This window comes from Cyprinus carpio, chromosome B19 (assembly GCF_018340385.1).
Source record: "Cyprinus carpio isolate SPL01 chromosome B19, ASM1834038v1, whole genome shotgun sequence".
NCBI lineage: Eukaryota > Metazoa > Chordata > Actinopteri > Cypriniformes > Cyprinidae > Cyprinus > Cyprinus carpio.
Genome location: NC_056615.1, coordinates 7,905,270 through 7,925,163, shown reverse-complemented (window position 1 = coordinate 7,925,163; position 19,894 = coordinate 7,905,270). Strand labels below are relative to the sequence as shown.

At 35.5% G+C, this 19,894-nt stretch overlaps 1 protein-coding gene across 1 annotated transcript in view; it reads right to left on the bottom strand.

The window, feature by feature from the left end:
- Positions 1 to 19,367, bottom strand: part of nsun2 (NOP2/Sun RNA methyltransferase 2) — a 22,554-nt gene extending 3,187 nt beyond the window's left edge. Inside the window, exons 1-19 of the mRNA XM_042745638.1 lie at positions 19,141 to 19,367; positions 18,782 to 18,939; position 17,775; positions 16,301 to 16,404; positions 16,071 to 16,176; positions 15,898 to 15,969; positions 15,674 to 15,758; positions 15,395 to 15,587; positions 12,372 to 12,446; positions 9,050 to 9,180; positions 8,214 to 8,287; positions 7,279 to 7,409; positions 6,989 to 7,085; positions 6,248 to 6,456; positions 4,996 to 5,088; positions 4,384 to 4,519; positions 2,594 to 2,674; positions 1,459 to 1,597; positions 429 to 468 (exon numbers count right to left, since the gene is read on the bottom strand). Of these exons, the coding sequence (XP_042601572.1) occupies positions 429 to 468; positions 1,459 to 1,597; positions 2,594 to 2,674; positions 4,384 to 4,519; positions 4,996 to 5,088; positions 6,248 to 6,456; positions 6,989 to 7,085; positions 7,279 to 7,409; positions 8,214 to 8,287; positions 9,050 to 9,180; positions 12,372 to 12,446; positions 15,395 to 15,587; positions 15,674 to 15,758; positions 15,898 to 15,969; positions 16,071 to 16,176; positions 16,301 to 16,404; position 17,775; positions 18,782 to 18,939; positions 19,141 to 19,224 (2,009 nt within the window). The 5' untranslated portion in view covers positions 19,225 to 19,367. The remainder of the gene's footprint in view (positions 1 to 428; positions 469 to 1,458; positions 1,598 to 2,593; positions 2,675 to 4,383; positions 4,520 to 4,995; positions 5,089 to 6,247; positions 6,457 to 6,988; positions 7,086 to 7,278; positions 7,410 to 8,213; positions 8,288 to 9,049; positions 9,181 to 12,371; positions 12,447 to 15,394; positions 15,588 to 15,673; positions 15,759 to 15,897; positions 15,970 to 16,070; positions 16,177 to 16,300; positions 16,405 to 17,774; positions 17,776 to 18,781; positions 18,940 to 19,140) is intronic.
- Between the last annotated feature and the right edge of the window lie 527 nt (positions 19,368 to 19,894).

Below are 19,894 nucleotides of genomic sequence, written 5' to 3'. Positions count from 1 at the left end.
ACACAGAAAACCGTAAACAAAGCTGCCTACTAAAATCTGATTTTGGTTAAAATCCAAGGCAGAACTAGATTTAGCCTTCACATATAAGGAAATTCCCAAATGAACTGTGATTCTAGGTTGATTTAATCATATCTATGCACAACGTATTTAAAAATGTTACTTTTTAGAATTTTTTATAATGTTGTCCTGTTAGCTTAGCAACATGCTAACATCAAACTATTGGAATCAATTATTGGTTCCATTTTGTCTTAGAAGAAAGTACCCAACATGGGTAATAGACAACGAGGCAGTTCACTAGGCTTTGGTACAGATAAATGGAAGAACGAGGCATAAACTGGAGACTCGAGCAGATCAAGTCCAAGAGGTTCTTTTACTCATTGTTCAATAAACGTGTGGATATAATATGGATTAAGAACATGAGCACTTACTGTGGATCTGGTAGGTATCGTAAGACAATGCTGCCCATTTCTGGAGAAAGAGAGAACAACATATGCTTTTTAGATCAAGATTTTGAATACATCAGTAATGTAAAAAAAAAAAAAAACATGCATTAGTTGGCTGTAACGTGATGCTGAGCTTCATGAAAGAGAATAAAAGCAAAGGTTCTGGTCTAAACGTGGGAATTTGTCACAATGATACAGGCAGTTTGACCACACTGACAAGTGCCACTGCAACTACTGTAACACCAAATTAATAAATGACTAATATCTATAAAAAAAACCCCACATATATACATAGTATAAAATTTTATAAATAAAATATATACAATTAATTACATGAAATTTAAGTGTAAAATATGCAGTATATATAGTCAACATAGCAGTGGTACTGAAAACCATGGTGGCAAATAATTTATCTGAGGGGCATGATGTAAATAATAAAGGGCTGAGAACTGAGCCCTGTGGAACACCCTGTTTGAGTAAGACAGTGGGTGATTTATAGTTATGCATGGTGATGTCTGTCTGTCAGATAGGAGGAAAACCAGGATAACGCAGCTCCTGAGATGCCAATCTCTGAAAGGCATAGGCGTAATAACTTATGACTGACGGTATCAAAAGCTGAGCTGAGATCAAGTAATAAGAGTATGGAAAGATTGCCTGAGTCAATAAAGAGGTCATTAATAACTCTTACTAAAGCATTTCAGTACTGTGACGCAAGCGAAAACCTGACAAATATATCAAACTGACTGTTGAGAGCTAGAAATGACTGCAGTTAAGTGGCAACAATCTTTTCCATGATTTTGGAATTATTATATTTTCTATATTTTATGTTTTATAAATTGTTATATATCAAAAATTCAATCTAATGTGCTTGCATGCATAATGATTTCTTTAAGGGTAACCTTTTATCATTCAAAGCTGCAAAAAGCAACCTATACATTTTAACATGGCGAAGATTTCAAAGAGTTCATGGGCTAAAAACACAAGTGGCATTAGCAGGACTCTGAATGGCACTGACCAAGTTTCTTGGCCTGAGTGTGAGCATCATCTCCAAGCTTGCTGAGGAAGGGGTTCTCCTGCGTGAGGAGCACCTTCACGTCCTCCACGCTGATGTTGATGATTCGGGCTCTGATGTAGGGGCACAGCGTGTAAATACCCTGAAGACAGAAAGCAGCAAAGAGTCAAGGACTCAAAGGACTTCTCTTTCACAAACAATCAAACAAACAAAAACACACACATAGCCTTTCCTGCTCTGAGAAAATCATGTAACCACAGGATGATTAAGTCTAGTGCAAAAATGCATTCCACTTTGCCATTAACTCAGCCTTGGAAAGCAGGAGACATGCTTTAATCTATTTCTTTGTCTATGGGAAGAATAAACACACATACACAAAATTCACAGAACAGATCTTTCTCTATTTAAAAATCAATAGACTGTAGTGGAAAATGGTAATGGAAGTTCCCTCTAGAGCAGACAGGAAGGCAAGCTGAGGTTATTAACGGCACATTGAGATTAACTTGTTTCCCCGTAGACCACTAAACCTAGTTTTTGAGCAAAAAAAACATTGGAGACAACTGAGATATCGGAGTGTTGCTTTAATTATAGACGGATTACTGTGATACAACTTAATATCCAAAGCCTTTCAGGTTAAAATTGCATGTGAACTCAAACCATTATATCTTGCAGAGATATCTTTGGGATTAGACTGCTGCTTTTCAACTTGAAAAATATATTTTAATTAGGGCTGTCAAATGATTAATCACGATTAATCACATCCAAAATAAAAGTTTTGGTATATTTATTATGTATATATAAATACACACACATAAATTATATATTTAGAAAATATTTACAAGTATATACATTTATATATTTATATTCTTATATTTTATATTATATATAAATATATTTAATATATAAACATAACATATTCTTTAAATATATACATGCATGTGTTTGTATTTATATATACATAATAAATATACACAGTATACACACATATATTATGTAAACAAAACTTTTATTTTGGATGTGATTAATCGTGATTAATCATTTGACAGCCCTAATTTTAATATGATTTTTAAATAAATCTTATTTCTTAAAAAATTATTTACATCAAACTATGTTTTTTTTTTTTTTTACATACACCCACCTCCTGAGCCAGTCTGAAAGCACAACCAAACTGTTCTCCATCATTATTTCTGGACCAGACCTTCACGCCTGTGTTTATAACCTGCAGAAAGACAGAGAAACTGGACATGAAGAACTCCATTTTTTACAACAGTGCTTTGCTGCTTGATTGTTATTATTATTTTTTTTTTAAATTTGGTAAAACTTTACAGTAAGGTACCACAGGTTAATATTAGTTATTACACAGCCCTGTGGAATACTTGATTCTGATTGGTCAATCGCGCCATCCAGCGGTATGTTATTCCCAGATAACAACCTTCAAATTGAATAACACACAGCTCGTCCAGGTACTACTTTTATGCGTAACGAGTCACTCCGCTATCGTTGACTGTCTGGTGCCATCTTGTGACTGAAAACACTTAACCACCGCATGTTACAATGGAAGACTTCAGCATTAATTTCAACATATATGGTAAAAACAAATCTTTTTAGCCGTGTAATAAGCATGAAGGGGTTTATTCTGAGATAACAACTGGCTGGATGTACATTATCCCTTACTTAATGCATTAACTAACACTAACTACCAACGAACAATACATTTCTAACAGTATTTATTTTTTTCTTAACATTAGTTAAAAGGAGTCCTATTATGCTTTTACACTTTTTGAATTTTAGTCAGTTTGTAGTGTGTATGTTTGGGCATAAAAATTATCTTCAAATTTTCAAATCTCAAAGTCCACTCCAAAGGGAGATATTTAGCTATTAAAAATCCCTTTTCAAGAACTACAACGAAAGGCTCGTTTGGACTACAGCGTTTGTTTTCCGGGTTTTTATGATGTCACAAAGCGGTCTATTAGAATATCATTAAAATAATTCCCGTCTACAGAAATTCGAATGTTTGGGGGGTGGAGGGGTGAGGTTATGGTTAGAACGACATCCAAGACAAGACCACGACGAAGAAGAGCTGCTGTAGTGTCAAGTTTTCGCAAGTTTTTACACATGCACCTGAATAATTATGTATGTTAATATGTATGTTACAATTATGAAAATGTTTTCATAACGTTTTTATAAATTGCTGACAGTACAATTCTGGACAATGATGTAATCCACACTTCAATTATGAGACTAGTGTTTCCCATACATTGAGTGCGGCTGTTTTTATATCACTTTATTTCTGAAGGAAACCGACTGTCTTCAGAAAATTGAATGTCATTTTCATTAAATTTTGCATGTAATGTCTGATAAAGCGGGGGTTTCATTTATATATTTTTATATATATATATATATATATATATATATATATATATATATATATATATATATATATATATCCAAACATACAGTTCTAGGGTACTTTTATATATATAAAATAATAATAAAATTATAACAACAACAATAAAAATCATTATCTAACTATCTTCTTTATGCTTAATTATTTATAAATAAATTAAAACAAAATAAAATAAAGTTATAATAGTTCTGCATTACTACCCAAATAACCTTGCAGCATGTGAACTGCTCAGAACACAAATAATACAACAAAGGAAGGGGTGTGTAAGTGTTTACAGTGTGTTTCTTTGTTGTAACGGAACTCCAGTGATGTCTGTTTACATTAGCAGCAGATGGTTGTTTCATACTTGATGAATGTGAAGGCACTAGAGCACAGATAGAGATGAGATCATAGCGAGGCTGCTGTCCCCATCTGCCTGCACGCCATCCTCAATCACTGCTCGCACTGATGAAGGGCCATCAGAGTGTGTGTGTGTGTGTGTGTGTGTGTGTGTGTGTGTGTGTGTGTGTGCGCGCTCTTGCCTTCATTCTCTCGCTGTTGTTGAGCAGAACATTGCGGAGCTCTTTGGACACCATGTACAGGTTCCTCTTCTTTCCTTCACGGGTGCGAGTCAATACATTCAGCTTGGGGAAATCTGGAGACAGGTCGTAGAAAGCTCTGCAGCAGACAGAGAAATATCACAGCATAAAATAAATGATGGTTAGACAGGAGTTTCCTTCACGGGTGCGAGTCAATACATGAAAGGAGACGCACATATGCGCAAAGCGCTGAACACGCTGCGACATATGGAGCAGAGGCGTTGTCTCCAACAAGTCAAAATGGCGGGTTTCCAGCACTGTGCATCTGTGTGAGAAAATAAATAACATTCATCACAAACAAAAGATGGAGTCACAGCGACTGAATGATAATGATCACATCATCCATTCATCTGATTGGTCACATAGGATGCATAGTGTAATAACAGATAAATGCTGTACACACACAAAGGCCCCAGCACACTCAGAAATGACAAACAAACACTGGGATCAGACACATACTGCTTTAAAAAAAAAAAGCAAGATATGAGAGCGTTTGTAAAAACAGTATTTGTATTGAGCAGCAAGGCTTTGTAAATGGAGAGGAGAGGCACTCACTGGATGGGAGGGAAGATGGGGTCATCCTCTGTCAGAAACACAAAAGGATCCTCTTTGAAGCCAAAGAGTTTCATCTTCTTTGGAGGAGGGGGGCTGGAACAGACAGAGCACTTCATATCAATGTGCAGCTCAGTAACTGAAGAAAAACTGCAGTAACACACACCGTCCATCAGGGGGCACTGAAATCAACACCACAAGCAACGCCTGGAAGCCAACGGGTTTGAAATGGAATTCTTTCTTACTGAATTCTTAAAGAATACTGCACAGTTGCTGCATTTCTATTGTGCCTGACTATTATGTGAAACAACAGGTTATGCAACAATAAATGGTTCAAACTGTCATCAAATAATTATAGAAGTATAATGTCTGTTCAACAATTAAAACACATCAAGACTCAATGCAACATGTTTTTCTTAAACATTTTCACAGTAAGGAGCTATTTAAAGAGCAATTCACATAGCTTCCAGAAGGAAATTATATTTTAAAATTAATTTAATTGTGGCCAAGTGTCCAATATGTAACGGTATATATATATATATATATATATATATATAAAAATATTAATATTAATAACTGTTATAATAAACCTAATTGTGATATAATATGATAATAACCAATGTATGTTATATAACACAAATAATCACATACATTGATTATCAGTTATTTTGTTTTATTACTATTGTAATAATAGTTATGTTTATAAAATATAGTTATTTTATTATTAAAATGGTTGTTATTGATATTGATATAACTATAATGTTTGTTTTAAACTATTCTAATAATAATAATAATAATGATAATAATAGCCACTTGTTAATTATGTATTTGCTAGAATATTAACTACTGTTACTGTAATATTATGTAACAGACACATTGATTATCATTATTATTATTATTATTACTACTACACATTAACAAGATGATGTTAACAGGACTGTGTCTGAATCTGGGAACTATGGACATGACCATCCTACCATGATCATGGACACCCTAAAAATGCTACTGATTTTCTTGCCCCTGTATTAATTTATTTTAATATTTAATATTACTTTACCAACAAAGATATAACATAACTAATAGATCTACTGATTTATAATACTGGTTATTAAAACACTTATGACTTATAGGCTTTATCATTCATTTATCATCATCAGCCAAAATGTCTTCTTTGGTGCATCCCAAAATCCACAGCACAGAGAGAACAATAGGGCAACTGCTGCACCCAGATACACACCTAGCTGAAGATACTCACCCACAGACATGATCTTTCTTGACCTCTGAAGGGTCAGGGGTATCTGGGACAGACGGGTTTCCCTCTGCAGGAGTCTCGCCCTCCACCGCTTCCACAGGGGCATCAGCGGATGAGCCGTCTGCTGGTGGGACGTCAGCGAGAGACTCCCCTATCTGCAGCTCCTCTGCAGCAGCCGTCTCACTGGAGGAGTTCACCTCCTTATTACGAAGCTACAGACAAAGAGAGGACTGAGACAATAGCTATGTTTCCATGCACCTATTTTTATGCTCATTTTGGGTTACCAAGAAAAAAAAATAAAAAAAAATAAAACGCTTGATGGAAACACCAAGATAGCAGGCACCGAAAATAAGATAACATGACTTCGTTTCATCTGTGCGCTCTGAAACTCGTAGTTTATTGTATACAAATATTATTATATACAGTGCCTTCTCCTACTGCAGCAAATTAATTTTTTCTTAGTACTATTTAGCACAAGTTAATCAGGAAGTGAAGATTTTGTTCTCTTCAACTCACTGGATGGAAATGGTGCTTTATTCGCAAATGTTTCATGTGATATTCTAATTTTGCTCATGTTTAATTCTTAACTTTAAATGGAAACAGCTATAGGTACACACACGCTAGCAAAGAGGGTGGATTCATCCAAGAAAACAGCTTTGTTAGTTAAAACTACAAAAAGATACCATAAATGTACTCTCATACAACTTCCATGCTCTGTTTGCATATATTTTATGTTTCTCATACCTTTGGGTGACGGCGGTTCCATGGCATGGGCGCCTTCTTCACCAACACAGCCACAAAAAACCCACCGGTGTTCTGGTGATGGGGCAATATTCTCATACTGAAAACACAAGCCAAATGTACCATAATGACTAGAGATAAATCAGAGTATATTAGGATCACACACAATGACAGTTTGTGGTTGTATACTACCATCTGGAGGAGAGTCCTGGAACAACACGAGCATGTGCAGATACAGTTTGAAGCTGTTAGTTTCTGTTATAGACAGATATACATGATCAAAACAAACTCACCATCTCTCCAGCTTCATATTGGCCAGCTTTTCTGGGTCTGTTGGTGGAAACATGGTGGGTCTGATCTGAGTGTGTCGACTTGTCGGCACCTCGGACCAGTCAGAGAACCACTGACCCTCTTTGGTCATTACTAAAAAGAGCACAGAGCTAGATTACACTACCTTTTTTGAAAATATTTTTTTCTATTTATTCAGCAAGGATGCATTAAACTGATCTAAAGTGACAGAAAAGACATTTCCACCAACCTCTTCCGTCACTTAATCTTTTATTTTTGTGCATCGATCTATTAAATTAGTATGTAAGACCATGATCCGCACTCACTAAATAGTCTTATCTTTAGCGTTTATTTTATATTAATCACCAATAGTATAAAACACAAATGATTCGGCTCAAGGTGGCATTGAGCTGAACGTTTGTGTTTTGTCCTATTGGTGATTAATGTAAAATAAACGCTAAATAGCTCTAACGCCATGGGGAGAGTTTGAACTAATAAATGATCTGTGGGTTATTTTGAGCTGAAACGTCACAGACACATTCTGGGGACACCTGAGACTTATATTACATCTTGTAAAAAGGGGCATAATAGGTCTCCTTTAAAGTTTTGAATTGAAGTTTTAGGCAAATTGTGGTGTTAACTGTGAATTATTTTGTGAACTTTACAATATAAACCAGAGTACAAGATCTGATTACTTTCAGTTTGGTCAGGGAGCCTATCACGAGTGAAGGCATGTTATTTCATTAATGTTACCAAGATATCAACAGATCTTTACTGTGGGTGTCGCTCCAGTGAGGACTTCTGCTACCTAGAGTCTACTGCCCTTGCTGCAGTTAATGAAGGCAAATGACTGCGCTAACGCAAAAGACATAAACCAGGGCAAACTCAACATTCATAAGCAGAAACTGATGTCAGAGAGTGGAGGCTAATGCTTCATTACCTTCCAAGACGTGATTCCAGGCATATATTTGAGTCCTGGGAGATCTGCAGAGGCATCTGCTAACTCTAAAGCACCTGAGAAATATACAAGAGTGAAGAAACCAGCACAGGAGAGTGAGATCAGAAAAACAAGATGGAGAAATGATAAGAGTAATACATTCAGCTTAATGCTTGAAAATACACCGTTCGATTGAGAAATCGTATTTCCCACAGGTTTTGAACTTTGTGAAAAGACACAACAAACCAAAGAGTTGAAACCTATATAAGGGTAAATCTCAAGAACAGGGTTATCATCTTCCACTAAAATAATTTAAAAAATACTTCAAACAGAATGAATATTAACTAAATTATTAGTTTATCTTGAAGTACTACATTAACTAAAACTAAATTTCATAAAAACTCCACAGGCATTTTTATTCATAATGACAAAAACACAACAAAATTACTAAAACTTCAATAGAAAAGTTAAAACAGAAATATAAAAACCTCAAAATATTAACAAAATTATTATTATTTTTATATATTTATAAATTTTTATATTTGCGGATTTAAAATTATTTTAATTGCAGAAAGTCTCCAAAAAAAAAAAAAAAAAAGCCACATAATGAGGAAAAAAAAGAAGGAAACACTTAAAAGCTATATTATGGTAATAAGAACTGGGGTGAAAATGTCCTTAACTATCATGAAAATATTGTGATAAATTCAAATAAGAAAATCAAATAAAAAAAGATCACAAAATAAAGCTTGATTTTCTTTATGCAAAATATATTTCTCTCTTTGAATGAAATGGGGCGGAAATGTTTTTATGAGGCAGGAGCCAGAGGACAGCAGACATACCTTCACTCTTCTCCAGCAGGGCAGCGATGACGGCTTCATCCTCGATGGGGTTCAGAGAGCAGGTGGAGTACACCATCCTGCCCCCTACTGCCAGCTGCTCCACTCCTCGCACTGCGATCCTGATCTGCAGCCTGACAGACAATCAGAGGAATTGAAAAGACACACACACTTAGAGCATAACAAACTGCTCTGTTCTGCAACCACTGCAACCTGAGAACAGACACACACACAGACCCATGCTGACAGAGCACCCTAAAGAAAACAACTCAGATGCAACATCTCGTTTCATTAACGAGGTACAGAAAACACTCCTCCAGCAAACACATCACTGCTAATTCACTGCCGCTGCCAAAGTGCTTAAGCTCCAGACACATTGATCTTCATGTATCAAGACTTTTGGGTTAATCTGAGAGTCTTCATGCTTCACTGGGACATGTCCAGAATGGAGTACTGCTAACTTAACAGTATACTCTGTAGTACAAAACTATGACACATTGTTGTACACAAGTATCTAAAGATGTCAATTTAACTCATCTAATAAAATAAATAATCTGTATGTGTGTGTAAAATGTATATTTTTATTCAGCAAAAATGCTTTAAAATTGACAGTAAAGACACAGAAACGTTTCTTGAGCATTTGATTTTCTGAAGGATCACGTGACACTGAAGAAAAACTTCAGCTTTGACTTTACAGGAATAAATGACATTTTGAGATCTTTTCAAAGATATACTTAAACACACCTAAGGGCAAGTTATTTATTTTTCACTTGCTCATGTTAAAAAAATATAGATGTGAATCATTACCCTAATTTTTTTTAATTGGACGAATGAAACACTTTTTTCAGTGTAATTTATACTTTTTATAAGATACACTTCCATAGATGTTACCTCTATTGCATATCTCACTATGGATATAGAAGATCAAGTGGAGCGCATACCAATATTTCACATACTGGTGCTGAATAAATTTTTATAGTTTTCTTTGTACGCAAAAAGTATTCTAGTAGCGTCGTAAAATTACAGTTGAACCCCTGATGTCACATGGAGTATTTTACTGACGTCCTTGCTAGGTTTCTGTGCACTGATCTTGGTAGAGCTCTCAGATTCCATCAAAAATATCTTAATTTGTGTTCTGAAGATGAACGAAGGAGAACATTTTTGGGAGAACTAACCCTTTAACTAACTAGACTTCATCACCTAATGTATGTGTGCACTCTGTAGGTGTGTTTTGTTTGCTTTTCACGATATACTCGACAATATCAAATCGTACATCATTCAAACAATGATATTATCGCAGACCATACGTATCGCACACCCCATGCCGTTTAGATTTTATAATGCATTGTCTTCTTATAGATCCAGCAGTTCACATTTAAAGCTCTGCGTGTTTGCATGGTAAAACATAGGTTGATTTTTACTAGTGGTGGGCCGTTATCGGCGTTAACGTGCTGCGTTAACGTGAGACTCTTATCGGGCGTTAAAAAAAAAATATATCGCCGTTAATCTATTCTCAAAGTTGGGTTGGGAGCTGGGTCTATACTACGCAAGCTATGATGACTTTCACCGTGATAGTTTAGCGCGGATGTATACCTAGACGAATTGCCCTGTAGGGGGCGAGAATGAGTCTTCGAACCTGTGTGTATGCCTACTGTGAAATTACCAAGCTTCCCAAAAAAAAACCTCTACAAGACTCACGCCTGTTTCACACATACTCCGTCTGCAGTGTGTATGCAGTCCGTGTGCGTTACGTATGTGGTGCAGAAGCAGCACAGACTCTTTGTGCTTTCACACAGGACGCGTTTGCAGTCCGCTACTGATCCGCGGCTGTTTAATCCACAAACACAACATTTGTTCATTATTCTATATTTCAAACCATGTTAAAAAAAAATAAAAAATTGTGACTCTTATCACAGACCAGTAACAATCTTTCATAATCATAGACATTAGTTTAAACTTAAAAAATATAAACATATTATTCATGCATTTGCCTTCTAGGTTTGAATAATAAGCTGCTCAAGCAAGTGGCAAAACATTACACAACAATTAGCCTACTTTTCTTGTTGGGATATGGCAAATATTTACAATTAAAGCACCGTTGACAGAAACAGTCGACTCTCGTGCCTTTTGCATTTAAATCTTTATTACAAGCAATCGCACGGTTCTTAATGAACTCTGTTTTTCTGCTTCCATAAAAGTGCGTAGGCCTATATCATGTTGCCTCGTTTATCTAAAGGTGATCTTTTTCTTGTTTTAAACCTAGCCAAAACCAATGTGTTGCGTGTGAAACACAGTAGGCTTTAATTAGAATACATTTATTGTGAAATTACTGCATTTCCGTGTCAATCCATGTTAATTTTTACCGCGAACAATGTCATTTTAATTCAGTGCATGCAGCACAGCAAAAATAGACTCGGTACGTAAATGATCGCTGCACTGCTGCAGACGCACCGCTCCTGGAACGCACTGACGGACCACAACCGCGTGAACGCTGGAATCCGTTAACATGGGTGCGTAAAAAAAAAATAATTCCAACGCATACGCACTGCAGACGGAGTATGTGTGAAACAGGCGGAAGGTTGTTTGCAACTTGTGCAATGCGGAATTAGTTTACTGTAGGAGTTCTTCTAGTCTCAAGTACCACCTAAACGCAAAGCATCCCTTAGCTAATGCGGAAGATGCCGGGCCAAGCACTGATGTAGCGCAGGGGAAGAGTCGTCGTCAAACTACTATGTTTGAGTGCAGCACAGCTCTATCACTACTAACAAGTACATCTTATTGAACATAATTTGAATGCCTTCGGCAGAATTCAAATGAGCCATTTTAATCTAGATTAATTCCAAGATTACAGTGAGATTAATCTAGATTAAAAAAATTAATCTATGCCCACCACTAATTTTTACATTTGTCTGAACTCTGAACAAAACAGTTTTATTGAAAACGCACATTCATTCTTGCCAGCAGGTGGAGCATTTGGTAGAAATAGAACTGTTTCCCCGGTAACAGCTGAACACAAAGCTGCTTTGAACTTGCAGCGCTCCTGTTTATTTAATGAAATCATAGCCTTTTGAAGTTTAATCGTCACATTCAGCTATACTGCAATTCTGGTCTTTCTGTCCTCAAATGTAAAACCTCTTGAAATCAAAATGAAGACTTTCTTGTACAATTTAAGACTTCTTAAAGGCCTTAAATTTGATACAACTACATTTAAGACATTTTAAGACCCTGCGGAAACCCTGTATTCACAGCACACAAAATCCACACCGTAAAAACAGCAATAGTACACTATTCTGAACACAGACCAAATGAACTGGACTAGTCTTACCCGTGGAGGTGGATGCTGTTGCTGGTTGTCCATTTTTTCCACACATCAATGTTTTTCCTCATCGTTCCATCTCCACTGTAGAGAAAAAGGTGCTGATTTTTATTGTTTGCTGTTTAATTGCAATGCAATTTCAGATCATTTCACGTTACACTTTATTTTATGGTATACTTATTACATTTAAAAGCAGTGTAGGTGATTTGGATCAAAAACATTTTTTGTAATGCTGGTTGAAAGTCTCTTGACAACCCGATAGCAATCACTAAGTTACGTGGTCTAAATGTATTTATATGCATTTATATCATCTGTGGAAGGTGTAGGACCATAAAATGCTCCACCAATCAGATTATTCGGTCCGAACATTATGATAGGCTGTCCTGCCTGCCTGTCAACATATGCATTTGCACACCTCTGTGCACCCTGTTTATTAGTTACTTGAAAAAGTAATCTGATTACGATTACAAAGTAACTCGAGTTACTTGTTACATTTAGTTATTCTTCACCAGATTACAGATGGTGGTATCATCACCACATTTATTTCCTTCAAGTAATTTTAAACTGGACTGTATTAACTTTTAAGAGTTTCCTGTGGTCTTATGAGATCATGTGATTCTTTTAAATCAATAACATCAGTGTTTGGTTAACAAGGCAGCAAATTTTGAATCAAATAAAAGTGCTATTTAGGAATGAACTCAAAGTTAGGGAACTACAATCCTACGCAGGGGAAAAGGCAAGCCATAATTACATCTTTAAAGTCGACTTCAAATCATTTCATCGATGGAGAGAAATGTTTAGGCAGCAAAACCAGGTTGACCACACTGTGTGTGTGTGAGAGAGCAGACGGTGTTGTGCTTGGCACCTGATTCTGCTGCAGGCCGAGTATAAACTCCACCAACTATAAACCCTGCTATATGATGTTACACGCTGGGAAGAGATTCACTGCTCAACTGTAAACACAGGGCTCTGGCATGTGTGTGCGCATCTATAATTGTGATCCATACTTACACTGTGGTCAATCACAACCTCATATCTGTGTACAAGAAAGCAGCTTATACATCTACAGAATGTTTTTAATAATCCACATTAAAAGTACCTAGACTGATCTCTTTGCATCTTATTTTGGCCTATTACCACTTAGAAGTGACCAGCAGATGACATTTTAAGCAACCAATAATCACGAACCAGACTGTAAGGTTGAAGCTTCTGGGAAGTTTGTGGGAAGATCAACACAGAATTTTATGTTTGTTTCCAGAAAGTTTTGGCAGGCAGAAAGACACTACAGATGCTAAAACCAATCAGAAGCCAAACAAACCCATTTCATGTATACTAAAATCAGTTCCCGGTTTTATTCTTAAAAGGTTGAGCCAGACTTATTTTTCTGTATGGCATCTATGGCTCAGACGATAACCTCATACTTGCCAAAATAATAATTATTTTAAGTTGGGTTTTATATTAGTGTAAGGGTATGGGGGTTTGTGAAGTATAATTTTAGTATTATTTATATACTATTATAGTATTTTAATATTTTGAAAGACCTTTTATTTTTATATTTTCAGTTTTAATATTTTTAATTTAGCTTTATTTTTATTTCAGTAATTTAGTCATATTAGGCTGCAAGATAAATTGTATTTTAATCATATTCATGGTTTCTGCTCCTCTTGATTTAAGCATAATTGTTTATGATATTTGCCTGCTAGTTATATATCTTGAGGGTGTATCACTTTAATTTGCCATTTGCATTATATTGCATTGGTAACAAGCCTCAACAATCTTTCATGCATCTGGTTGCCAGATGTCAATAGTTTAAAGCCCCCAATCAGTCCTTTTCTCATTAATAAACATATTCTGCTCTGTGGTTTACTAAAACTTCCCAACCTGGCAACCACACACGCACTCACTCCCTACATTAAAGTGCTGATGAGCTGAAAACACTGGCAAAGATTTAAAGGGATACTCCATCCCAAAATGGAAATTTTGTAATTATTCACTTACCCCCATGTCGTTCCAAACCCGTAAAAGTTCGTCTTCGGAACACAATTTAAGATATTTTGGATGAAAACCTGGAGGCCTGTGACTGTCCCATAGACTGCCAAGTAAATAGTGTCATGGTCCATAAAATGTATGAAAGTCGTCAGAATACTCCATCTGCCATCAGATGTGCAATCTGGGTTATATGAAGCAACGGGAACACTTTTTGTAAGCAAAGAAAACAAAAATAAAAATTTTATTCAACAATTCCTTTGTCAACAGTCTTCTCTGTGTCTCTCCAGATCACTGTATGCTCTTCTGTATCATCCGCGCCACAAGGATGCACTGTTTCTACGTGTATTTAGCTTTGATTTGAAAGAAAACAGCGCATCCTTGTGGTGGTGATACAGAAGAGCATACGATGATATGGAGAGACACAGAGGAGACTGTTGACAAAGGAATTGTTGAATAAAGTTGTTATTTTTGTTTTCTTCGCTTACAAAACATGTTCCCGTCACTTCATTTAAACAAAACTGCACGTCAGATGGCAGATGGAGTATTCTGACGACGACTTTCATACCTTTCCTGGACCTTGACACTGTTATTTATTTGGCAGTCTATGGGAGAGTCACAGGCCTCCCGGCTTTCATCCAAAATATCTTAAATTGTGTTCCGAAGACAAACAAAGCTTTTACGGGTTTGGAATAACTTGGGGGTAAGTGAATAATGACAAAATTTTAATTTTGGGGTGGAATATCCCTTTAAGTTTAGCGTTCTCTATTCTGCTATTCTATTCAAATAAAAGTGTAATACAGCCAGTCCCTTTCCTTTCAGTCTGTTGTTTGCTGAGACTAAATCTGCTACAGCAAACCATGCAAGTTGTCGTTCTCTTGATTTGTGCGGATTTGAGCAAAATTATCATGATTAACAGTGCAACCATTATCATGCAACCCTAATTATTCATTTTATTTCAGTTACTTGGCAAGGCAACATTTCAAATGTAATATTTTGATTGAAAAACTAGAGGTCTTTCATGGAGGTCAATAAATCCAACTCACCTGCAGGGTACATCACACAGGATCCGGTCATAAAACAGGATGTCCTTCTTCCCGTCCTGATCAAAGTGCAGACGTGGAATGCTAGAGGCGTCATGGTTGACCACCATAATACATGGACTGTTCAATCTCTTGGCCTGATGGACCAGCAGGTAACAGCGCTTGTTATCCACATCATTGGCAATTACAAAACCCTCTGAAGACACAGAAGAGATGAGAAGAGGATACCTATGAGATATGATCATCTTAAATTAAAACCCATACTAATGACTAACTGTTTACCAGGGAAAGGTATGTCCATGTCAGAGTGAAGCATCTCTATTAGCTGAGCAGTCTTTGATCCCGGAGCTGCACACATGTCCAGAATCTAGTCAGACAAGCCAGAAAGATGGAGATGAGACCTCACAATCATAAAGATTCTCCAAGCGCAGAAAACACACAAAACAGAAAAACATCCAGCTGGTTTTTCATTAAGGAAATTCATGATGGTGTTGTCGAAGATGTACCTTATGTTGAGGCTCAATTTTCATTAGAAGAGGAGGAATCATACTGACCGCTTCCTGCCTGCTAATATTCCCCTGATTGAGGAAATAGGATTAAAAGAATGGAAGGTCAAAAAGAATATTTGCATTCATTAAAAAACAATGAAGTTCCACAGGAATTGATGATTTTTATTTACCGATTCCGTTTCGCTGACCAAGAACTGGTGGAATTTCTCCAGGAGCGGAGATTTGCGCAGAATCTTTCTGCTCAGGTTCGTGTGCCACGCCAGTTCATCAGGATACCTGTAACAGCACGGCGAGACTAATGATCACTCCTGAAGTACAACTTTCACAGATCTCCAAGGACATTCATAACTCATTTAAAAGTTAAAGACATAAGCAAATAGTTTTTTTTTATCCATCTTACCAACTTAAGGGCTGAGGAGCCTCAATCTTCTGCCCATCCACCTCAAGATCTTGCACCTCTTTGAAGTATTTCTCTTTAAGAGTATGAAGGATTTCTTTGGCATGCTTCACACAGGGGTTGAAAAAGGGACAAATAACTTTAAAATTGTTGTATACACTTTATATTTCCAACTTCTATTCTGTTACTACCAAAAATAAAGTGCTGTTTTTTTTTATTCTTCATACGCAAGAGATGTGACTACAACTTTGTTGTATTATACTCATGTTTTGTTACATCTTGATAAACAGCTTGCTCAAATAAAATGTAGAATTGTTAGTGCTCTCAAACGATTAATCGCAAATAATCACATCCAAAATATGTTTGTTTACATTATGTGTGTACTGTGTATATTTATTATGCATATATAAATACACACATGCATGTATGTATATATGACAACTTTTGTTTATATATTAAATACATTTATGTAATATAAATTATATGAATATAAATTTATACATGTAAATATGTACAGTACAGGTCAAAAGTTTGGAAACATTACTATTTTTAATGTTTTTGAAAGAAGTCTCTTCTGCTCATCAAGACTGCATTTATTTGATCAAAAATACAGACAGAAAAACCATGATATTGTGAAATATTATTACAACTTAAAATAATAGTTTTCTAATTTGAATATACTTTAAAAAAAAAAAAATTATTCCTGTGATGCAAAGCTGAATTTTCAGCATCATTACTCCAGCCTTCAGTGTCACATGTAACATCCAGTCTATCACATGATCATTTAGAAATCATTCTAATATTCTGATTTATTATGAGTGTTGGAAACAGTTCTGCTGTCTAATATATTTGATGAATAAAAAGTTAAAAAGAACTGCATTTATTCAAAATAAAAAAATATAAATTCTAATAATATATATTCTAATAATATATTTTCTTTACTATCACTTTTTATCAATTTAACACATCCTTGCTGAATAAAAGTATTGATTTTATTTAAAAAAAAAGAAAGAAAAAAAAATTACTGACCCCAAATTACTGACCAGTAGTGTATATTGTTATTACAAAATATTTATATTTTAAAAACATAGCTTCTTCTTTTTTTTTTTCTTTTTGTTCATCAAAGTATCCTAAAAAAGTATCACAATGTTCTGAAAAAATATTAAGCAGCAGAACTGTTTCAAACTTTGACAATGAATCATCATATTAGAATGATTTCTAAAGGATCATGTGATAATGATCCTAAAAAATTCAGCTTTGCATCACAGAAATAAATGATAATTTAAAGTATAATAAATTTAAAAACAATTATTTTAAATTGTAATAATATATCACAATATTACATTTTTTTTTCTGTATTTTTGATCAAATAAATGCAGGCTTGATGAGCAGAAGAAACTTCTTTCAAAAACATTAAAAATAGTAATGTTTCCAAACTTTTGACCTGTACTGTATGTGTATTTATTATATACAGTACACTACACATACATAATGTAAACAAAAACATTTATTTTGAATGCGATTAATCATTTGACAGCACTAAAAATTGTAGAGGCGTAACAATATATATATATATACTCTGTCATCGCAATACAAAAATGCAGTGATATGTATGGTGGACCGAAAATGTGTACTGTGTATACTTTATCTAAAATGAAAGTTAAAGTGAAAATTTAGCATCAAATATGGTAATAGTGCATCAAATATGGTAAACCCAGAACTTTTTAAACCTATGTAGTCAGGAGTGCATGTGTATCTAAAATAATTCTGTTTTTAGCAAAGCAGAACAACGAATGAATATATCTATTCTGGTGTCATCATCGCTCTCTGGATGGGAGAGAAGGACCAAGCCCAATCTTATATAATAAAGTCCAGCCCTGATATAATAGCAAATTTAGCATTTTAATGAACAGTACTTTCTTATTTAATATTGTTTATACTCCTCCATTACAGTATATATTAATATTTAAAATTAAAACAGGTTATATATCAGTCATTTCAATGTGCTTTTGTGATTATTTCTATATTTATTCAAGGTTTAGTACTTCAACTTATTTTAGTCTCTTGCCAAAACAACATTGCTAGGTTTTTTTTTCATTTAATATTTTGCTAACAAAATTAGAACAAAAGTCAATAAAAACAACAAAAGAGTTGCATCTCTGGATATAAATGAACAGTACTTTTGTCATGTCTCATAAGTAATAATGCAAACAAAGCATAAAAAAAAAATTAACTATCATGGGAATATCATATTATGATATCTGTATCATATATCAAACAGAATCGTGACACGAATATATTGAAATTACAAGGTCCTCTCAACTATCCATGAGAGTTTTGAAAGGCTTGAAAGCAGCACATGATTCTGAGAACAGTAAATAGAATTTAACTAGTATTTTTCCACCATTTAAGTCCTAATTCAAACGGTGTGGCACTGATTGTCATTCAATCACAACTTTAGACCTGCAGAAAACCTCAGGGCACCTCTTGTATCCAGTGATGCGTATTGTAGCTGGTAGTGGCTCCCTCATGGCCTCCATGAACTCCTCAAACTCTCCCTCGGGAACAATCTTCAGCTCCGTGTAGTAATGCTCAAAGAGTTTGTTTTCCTTGATGATCTCAGAGTATCCAGCTCCCCAGCCCTGCCAAAAGAGCCCACGTGAGTCACTGTTACTACCTGCCCGCGTGCCATTTACCTTGAGATCACACTGAAACTGTTTCATATGATACACCGTCACAATGACATAACTATATGATGAGTGCAATCAGCGTGCAACATAAATAATATCCAGAAATTAATCTGCAGTGTTGGCACTAGAAGCTAGAGCAGTTAGCAAACTCACAGCATCATCTCTGTTTCTTTTCCCCTCTGGTCTTCCATCTCTGTTCGGCTGAGCTCTTTGTCTGGTTCTGTTTTTCCTGCCCATGCTGGACACGCATATAACTCTGGATATAAACCTGCGATGCGTTTTGACTGAACTGCGCTTCTCCGCTCCTGCTGTTCTCACGTGTTCGTGACGCAAACTAAACAAGCGCACATTCGACCGAAAGACCCCTTCCTTGGTGTCCGCATTATTGCCTGACTTAAACGCAGAAGCTTTTCTTTTTCAGCCTTTAAACCTTTGACCTTCAATCCCAATTAATTAATTGCCAGAAGAATAAAATACAACTTACCATGGTACAACTATAAAAAATAGTCGAAATTGTATAAAATGTGTGGATGTTGTTCTGCATTTCAATATTTCATTCTGCATTTGACTAAATTTTTGAAAAATATTAAATTAGGAAAGCAACAGTAACAGATAAATAAACAATAATATATATATATTTTATAGTTAGCTTATACAGCACTATCTTTTAAAAACTTGCTTATATTAATTCGTTTTGTATATGCCCCGCCCACCGTCTTTCTTGATTGGCGAAACTCATATTATGGGCGTGTTTTCCAGAGTTACCAAACATTATCTGAACCTTTCTTCTATTTAAGTGGTATTAGCAATTATGGACGCTATTCTGAAGACGTTATCCTCCTCGGAGGAGCAAGAAGTGTACGTTTTGGACTGTTTATCGTACTTTATGATGGTTATGGCATTCTTA